The 7,895-nt window shown below is 35.9% G+C and overlaps 1 protein-coding gene across 3 annotated transcripts in view; it reads right to left on the minus strand.

Annotated features, from left to right (window-relative positions):
- Positions 1-200: 200 nt before the first annotated feature.
- Positions 201-7,895, minus strand: part of PNPLA8 (patatin like phospholipase domain containing 8) — a 65,644-nt gene continuing 57,949 nt past the window's right edge. For all 3 annotated transcript variants that reach the window (XM_017546876.2, XM_017546874.2, XM_017546877.2), the window contains exon 10: positions 201-1,248. In XM_017546876.2, coding sequence (XP_017402365.1) covers positions 974-1,248 — 275 coding nt within the window. In that variant the 3' untranslated portion in view covers positions 201-973. The remainder of the gene's footprint in view (positions 1,249-7,895) is intronic.

Raw genomic sequence — 7,895 nt, forward strand, 5'->3', positions numbered from 1 at the left:
TCCTGCCTTGGCCTGCCAAAGTGGGATTGTATCTATACAATGTTGTATCTATACACAATCCCAAAGTGGGATTACAGGTGTAAGCCACTGTGTCCGGCCCTAACTTATTTTTAAGCATACTGTTGCCAGGTATATTCAAAGGCTAAAGGGAAGCTACATTATGAACAATAATTAATTTTAAAATGACATTAGCCTTTAAGAACAGATTACTTAAAAAGTTTATTTTCGTTAATGATAGGAATACTTTCTCAGTAAGTTCAAATGATTTTATAACAGGGAAGGATAAGCTAGTGTTAGATCTAGAAAAATTAATACAGCATTATCTTGAAATTTCAGGGGGAAAAAGTGGTTGACTGGACCTTCACCTAACCTTTTTAACCAATGTTAAACACATTTGAATAGAAAACTGTATCTGGTTCTTTTATATTCAAATGTAAAATATTTTAATGGAGAAAATTCCATTTTTCTTCATCTATTTAGGTGCTATTACAATAAAGGCAGGGTGGATTGCAGAACATAGCTAGTGAGAATATCAGGTAATGTAAATTTAAGAAGAAATTAGCTTTTCCATATGAAATAAAATCAATGATCACATAAATTTAACATGATAATGAGGACTAAAGTAAAAATACAAAGTAAAATATAGCTTTCAGTTTCTTGTTCGGCACATATATTAATAAATTTTCAAACATCAAACAATATAACACCAAAATTTACTAAAACCAACTAGCACAGTAAGATTACTAAAGCTTAGTGAATTATTAACATCTTAAAAGCCTAATTCCCATGATGAATTCTGTAATCAAGAATATTCTCTCTGCTGTGCAAGCTAGTCAAAGCACCATCTTTTTCAGGATTCTCCAGAATTCACAAGTAGTTTAAAGTTAACACAAGTTGGACCCCACAATTCCTTATTGAAGTTGGTGGGTCTTCTGAACAGGCCTTGATTTACCACAACATACGCGTATACTGATCACAATTTTGAAAAGAATGGAAGGCCTTCATACATGTCCGTTTTTAATTTTATCCAATCATTAATTTTCTGCAGAGTTGTTTTTTCCTGACTTAATATTTTTGCAACTTTTTTCATTTTTTGTTCATTTCTTTCAATGTATTTCAACCCTTCCAACTGCAGCTGATCCAGCTTTTCATTTCGACTTTCATCTAGAGGTATGTTTTCACACATGACAGGATTGAATCTAAAATAGGTGTCAGGAGGTAACAGGCCATCAAGCATTATATGGACTTCTGTTAAAACAAAAAAAAAGATAGGAAGATAAGAAAAGAGGGGATAGAGTGAGTTATTCTGCAATGAACTGCTAATTTATCTTTATTAAAAATTATCTTCTTTTTAGGCACATTACAAAGATTCACTTATTTCATTATTCAAACTAACAGAAGAAATAAGTATTCCATAATAACGGGTAAAACAACAAGATAAAATTTATCTTCCTAAATACTTTATATTATTCTGTGAAATTAGTATAGTTGTTCTATTCTCTCTGTGCTTTTGGTCATACTGTTTCACCACTGCTGAAACGCCCTTTCCAACCTTACTTTATTTATTGTTTTAAATTTTTTGGGATAATCTTCATTGACATATCATTTATATCCAGTGCAATTCACTAATTTTAACTGTATAGTTTGACAAGTTTTGACAAATGTATACACTTGTGTAACCACAACAATAATCATGACATAGCCATTTCCATCACAGTAAAAAGTTCCTTAAACCTTTTTTATAGTTGGTCCCCACTTTCCCTTTTCTAGAATTTCATACAAACAGAATCACAAGCATCTACCTTCTTTTATGTAGCAAAATGCTTTTGGGATTCATCCATGTTGTAGCATATAGTTCCTTTCTTTTTATTGCTAAATGGTGTTCCATTGTATAGATGCAACACAATTTGTTCTCCGCAGTTCTGGTCTAGCTCTCTTCAGTTTTTAGCTACTGGAAATAACTCTATTATAAACATCGACACATAGGTCTTCATGTGAATGTATGATTGCATTTCCCTTGGGTAAAAACCTAGGAATAGGTTCATATGATAAAGGATATGTTTATTTTTCTAAAAAAAAACGCCACCACATTGTGTTCCAAACTGGCAGTACCATTCCGTATTTCAACCACTAATATATTAGAGTTCTCACTGCTTGACACCTTTGCTCATAGTTACTGTGTCAAGTCTTAAGTTTTGCATTATAGAGGGTGTATAGTGGTATCTTGTGGTTTATCTCCCTAATGAGAAAGAAGGTTTTCATGTACTTATTAGTCATTTGTATATCTTCTTCAATGAAGTGTCTGTTCAAATGTTTTGCCCATTTTTTCACTGAATCGCTGTCGTGTGTGTGTGTGTGTATGTGTGTGTGTGTGTGTGTGTGTGTGTGTGTGTGTGTGTATCTCCTGGACTCAAGCAATCCTCCTGCCTCAGCCTCCCAAGTAGCTGGGAATACAGGTGTGTGCCACCATGCCCAGATAGTTTTTTTGTTTTTCTGTAGAGATGGAATCTCCCTATATTGACCAGGCTGGTCTCGAACTTCTGAGCTCAACTGATCCTCCCAAAGTGCTAGGATTACAGCTGTGAGCCACCATGCCCAGCCTATATTTTTTTATATATACACATGTATACATACATGTTATATGAGAATCTCTATATATTTTGAATCTGATATGTTTAGGCCATATAATGGAGTCAGATATTCTCTCTTAGTGTATGGCTTGCCTTTTCATTTTATAAAAAGTATCTTCTAAAGAGTAGAATTTATAATTCAAAGTCTGATTTATCTCTTTTTTGGTTCATGGCTTCTATGTCCTACCTAAAAAATCTTTACCCACCCAAGGTCGTTAAGATTTTCTCCAGCATATTCTTCTATAAGTTTTATAGTTTCAGCTCTTAGATTCAGGTTTCCATCTAAGATCAGAAACAGAGTAAGATGTCTAGTCTCAAAACTTCCAGTAAGCATTATACTGGAGCATCCTTTTCAGTGCAGTAAGGCATTAAAAGGAAATGAAGGGCATGTAGATTAAAAAGGAAGAAGTAAAACTATATAGACAACCTGGTTGCCTATGTTGACAATTTTAAGAAAGCTATAAAAAGCTACCAGAATAAGTGAGTTTAGCAAGGTTGCAGTAAAAAAAAAAAAAAAAAAAAAAAAAAATCGTATTTCTGCATACTAGCCATGAACAGTTGACTGTGATGCACTGCAAGTTACTTTTGTATATGCTGCAAAGGGTCAAGGTCAGTGCTGTGGATACAGGTATTTAATTGTCCTGGACCATTTGTTGAAAAGATTATCCATTCCCACTGAGTTACCTTAGCACCTTTGTAAAAAGTCTTTTGAGTTTACATGTATAAATCAATTCCTGGGTTCACCATTACATATCATTGATTTATATGTCTATCTTTATTCAAACACCCCAGTTGTTTGCTTAATGTAGTTTTACAGTCTTTGAGTCAGCAGATGTAAATCCTCCAACTTTGTTTTTTTTTTTCAAAATTGTGTCAAATATTCTAGGTCAGGGGTCTGCAATCCCTGGGCTGCACAGCAGGGGGTGAGGAGTAGGGCCAGCTAACAAAGCTTCATCTGTATTTACATTCCGGCCAGAGCTCCGCCTCCTATCAATCATCTACAGCATTAGAGTCTCCTAAGAGCACAAACCCTACACTGAACTGAGCATGCAAGGGATCTAGGTTGCACGCTCCTTATGTGAATCTAACGCCTGATGATCTGTCACTATCTCCCATCACCCCCAGACGTGATAATCTAGTCTTCCATCACTCTTAGATTGGACTGTCTATTTGCAGGAAAACAAGCTCAGGACTTCTGATTCTACATTGTGGTGAGTTGTATAATTATTTTATTATATATTACAATGAAAAAATAATAGAAATAAAGTACACAATAAATGTAATGTGCTTGAATTGTCCTGAAACCATCCCTCCCCTCCTGTCCCCTCAACCCCCATCCAAAGAAAAACTGTCTTCCAGGAAACTAGTCCTTGGGGCCAAAAAGGTTGGAAACCACTATTCTAGGTCCTTTGCATATCCATATACATTTTACAATCAGCTTGTTAATCTCTATCCTCCAAAAGCCTGCTTGGATTTTGACAGGAATTGTATTGAATCTATAGATCAATTTGTGATGTTAACACAATAATATCTTAACAATACTGAGATTTCCAATTCATGAGCCCAGTAAATCTATTGATTTACTTAGGTCTTTAATTTCTCTCAGTAATGTTTTGTAGTTTTCACTGTTCAGATCTTGCACATAGCTCCCTATTTAATACTTATGATCTACTGTATCTATTCATATATATATACTTTATTTCCAATTAATTGCTAGTATGCAAAAATACAACTGATTGTTGCTTATTGACCCTGTATTCTTCAACCTAAACTAAACTGACTTATTAGTTCTAGTAGCTTTTTCATAGATTCCTTATGATTTTCAACATAGACAACTATGGTGTCTATAAAGTTTTACTTTTGCCTTTCTAATCTATATGCCCTTCATTTCCGTTTACTGCCTTACTTAAGACCTCTGTTCTGTTCCATTGGTCTATATCTCTGTTTTGGTACTAGTATCATGCTGCTTTGATTACTGTAACCTTGTAGTATAGTTTGAAACCAGGTAGCATGATGCCTCCGGCTTTGTTCTTTTTGCTTAGGATTGTCTTGGCTATGTGGGCGCTCTTTTGGTTCCATGTGAAGTTTAAGGTGGTTTTTTTCCAGTTCTGTGAAGGTCATGGGTAGCTTGATGCAGATAGCGTTGAATCTATAAATTACTTTGGGCAGTATGGCATTTTCATGATATTGACTCTTTCTAACCATGAGCATGGAATGTTTCTCCATCTGTTTGTGTCCTCTCTTATTTCCTTGGGCAGTCATTTGTAGTTCTCCTTGAAGAGGTCCTTTACATCCTTTGTTAGTTATATTCATAGATATTTTATTCTCTTTGTAGCAATTGTGAATGGGAGTTTGCTCATGATTTGGCTCTCTGTTAGTCTGTTACTGGTGTGTAGAAATGCCTGTGATTTCTGCACATTGATTTTGTATCCTGAGATTTTGCTGAAGTTGCTTATATGGCTGAGATGATAGGGTCTTCTAAATATACAATCATGTCATCTGCAAATAGAGACAATTTGACTTCCTCTTTTCCTAATTGAATACGCTTTATTTTTATTTCTTGCCTAATTGCTCTGGCTAGAACTTCCAATACTATATAGAACAGGAGTGTTGAAAGAGGGCATCCTTGTCTAGTGCCAGATTTCAAAGGGAATGCTTCCAGTTTTTGCCAATTCAGTATGATATTGGCTGTAGTTTGTAGTAAATAGTTTTTATTGTTTTGAGATATGTTCCTTTGATACCTAGTTTATTGAGAGTTTTTAGCATTAAGGGTTGTTGAATTTTGTCAAAGGCCTTCTCTGTATCTATTGAGATTATCATGTGGTTTTTGTCTTTAGTTCTGTTTATGTGGTGAATTACATTTACAGACTTGTGTATGTTGAACCAGTCTTGCATCCCTGGAATAAAGCCTACTTGATCGTGATGGATAATCAGCTTTTTGATGAGCTGTTGCAATCCGTTTGCCAGTATTTTATTGAAAATTTTTGCATCTATGTTCATCATGGATATTGGCCTGAAGTTTTCTTTTCTTGTTGAGTCTCTGCTGCGTTTTGGTATCAGGATGATGTTGGTCTCATAAAATGATTTAGGAAGGATTCCCTCTTTTTGTATTGTTTGGAATAATTTCAGAAGAATGGTACCAGCTCCTCTTTGCATGTCTGGTAGAATTTGGCTGTGAACCCATCTGGACCTGGACTTTTTTTGGTTGGTAGGTTATTAATTGCTGCCTCAACTTTGGCCTTTGTTATTGGTCTATTCAGGGTTACAACTTCTTCCTGGTTTAGGCTTGGGCAGGTACAAGTGTCCATGAATTTATCCATTTCTTCCAGGTTTACTGGTTTATGTGCAGAGTTGTTTGTAGTAATCTCTGATTGTAGTTTGCATTTCTCTCGAATCAGTGGTGATATCCTCTTTATTGTTTTTTATTGCATCTATTTGATTCTTCTCTCTTTTCTTTTTTATTAATCTGGATAGCAGTCTATTTTGTTGATCTTTTCAAAAAACCAGCTCCTAGATTTATTGATTTTTTGAAGGGTTTTTTGCATCTCGATCTCCTTCAGTTCTGCTCTGATCTTAGTTATTTCTTGTCTTCAGCTAGCTTTTGAGTGTTTTTGATCTTGCTCCTCTAGCTCTTTCAATTTTGACGATAGAGTGTCAATTTTAGATCTTTCCTCGCTTCTCATGTGGGCATTTATTGCTATAAATTTCCCTCTAGGCACTGCTTTAAATGTGTCCCAGAGATTCTGGTATGTTGTGTCTTCATTCTCATTGGTTTCAAAGAACATCTTTATTTCTGCCTTCATTTCATTGTTTATCCAGTCGACATTCAGGAGCCAGTTTTTCAGTTTCTATGAAGCTGTGTAGTTCTGAGTTAGTTTCTTAATTCTGAGTTCTAATTTGATTGCCCTGTGGTCTGAGAGACTGTTTGTTATGATTTCCGTTCTTTTGCATTTGCTGAGTAGTGATTTACTTCCAATTATGTGGTCAATTTTAGAGTAGGTGCAATGGGTGCTGAGAGGAATGTATATTCTGTGGATTTGGGGTGGAGATTTCTGTAGATGTCTATTACGGCCGCTTGGTCCAGATCTGAATTGAAGTCCCTGATATTCTTGTTAATTTTGTCTTATTGATTTAATATCGACAGAGGAGTGTTAATGTCTCCCACTATTATTGTGTGGGGCTCTAAGTCTCTTTGCAGGTCGTTAAGAACTTGCTTTACGTACCTGGGTGCTCCTGTATTGGGTGTGTATATATTTAGGATTGTTAGCTCTTCTTGATGCATTGATCCTTTAACCATTAGGTAATGCCCTTGTCTCTTGATCTTTGTTGTTTAAAGTCCATTTTATCAGAGACTAGGATTGCAACTCCTGCTTTTTTTTGCTCTCCATTTGCTTGACAAATCTTCCTCCATCCTTTTATTTTGAGCCTATGTGTGTCCTTGCATGAGATGGGTTTCCTGAATACAGCACACCGATGGGTTTTGGCTTTTTATCCAATTTGCCAGTCTGTGTCTTTTGATTGGGGCATTTAGCCCATTTACATTTAAGGTTAATATTATTAGGTATGAATTTGATCCTGACATTTTGATGCTAGCTGGATGTTTTGCCCATTAGTTAACACATCTTTTTTCATTGTGTCAATGGTCTTTACCATTTGGTACATTTTTGGAGTGCCTGGTACTGGCTGTTCCTTTCCTTGTTTAGTGCTTCTTTCAGGAGCTCTTGTAAGGCAGGCCTGGTGGTGACAAAATCTCTCAGCAATATCCTGTCCATAAGGATTTTCTTTCTCCTTCACTTATGAAGCTTAGTTTGGCTGAATATGAAATTCTAGGTTGAAAGTTCTTTTCTTTAAGGATGTTGAGTATTGGCCCCCACTCTCTTCTGGCTTGTATGGTTTCTGCAGAGAGATCCACCATGAGTCTGATGGGCTTCCCTTTGTGGGTAACTCGACCTTTCTCTCTAGCTGCCCTTAGCAATTTTTTCTTCATTTCAAACCTGGTGAATCTGACAATTATGTGCCTCAGGGTTGCTCTTCTTGAGGAATATCTTTGTGGTGTTCTCTGTATTGCCTGGACTTGAATATTGGCCTGCCTTGCTAGGCTGGGGAAGTTCTCCTGGATAATACCCTGAAGAATGTTTTCCAGCTCGGATTCATTCTCTCCATCACATTCAGGTACACCTATCAAACGTAGATTAGGTCTTTTCACATAATCCCATATTTTTTGGAGGCTTTGTTCATTTCTTTTCACTCTTTTCTCTAATCTTG

The sequence above is a fragment of the Cebus imitator genome, unplaced genomic scaffold, assembly GCF_001604975.1.
Source record: "Cebus imitator isolate Cc_AM_T3 unplaced genomic scaffold, Cebus_imitator-1.0 Scaffold192, whole genome shotgun sequence".
NCBI classification, from domain to species: Eukaryota; Metazoa; Chordata; class Mammalia; order Primates; family Cebidae; genus Cebus; species Cebus imitator.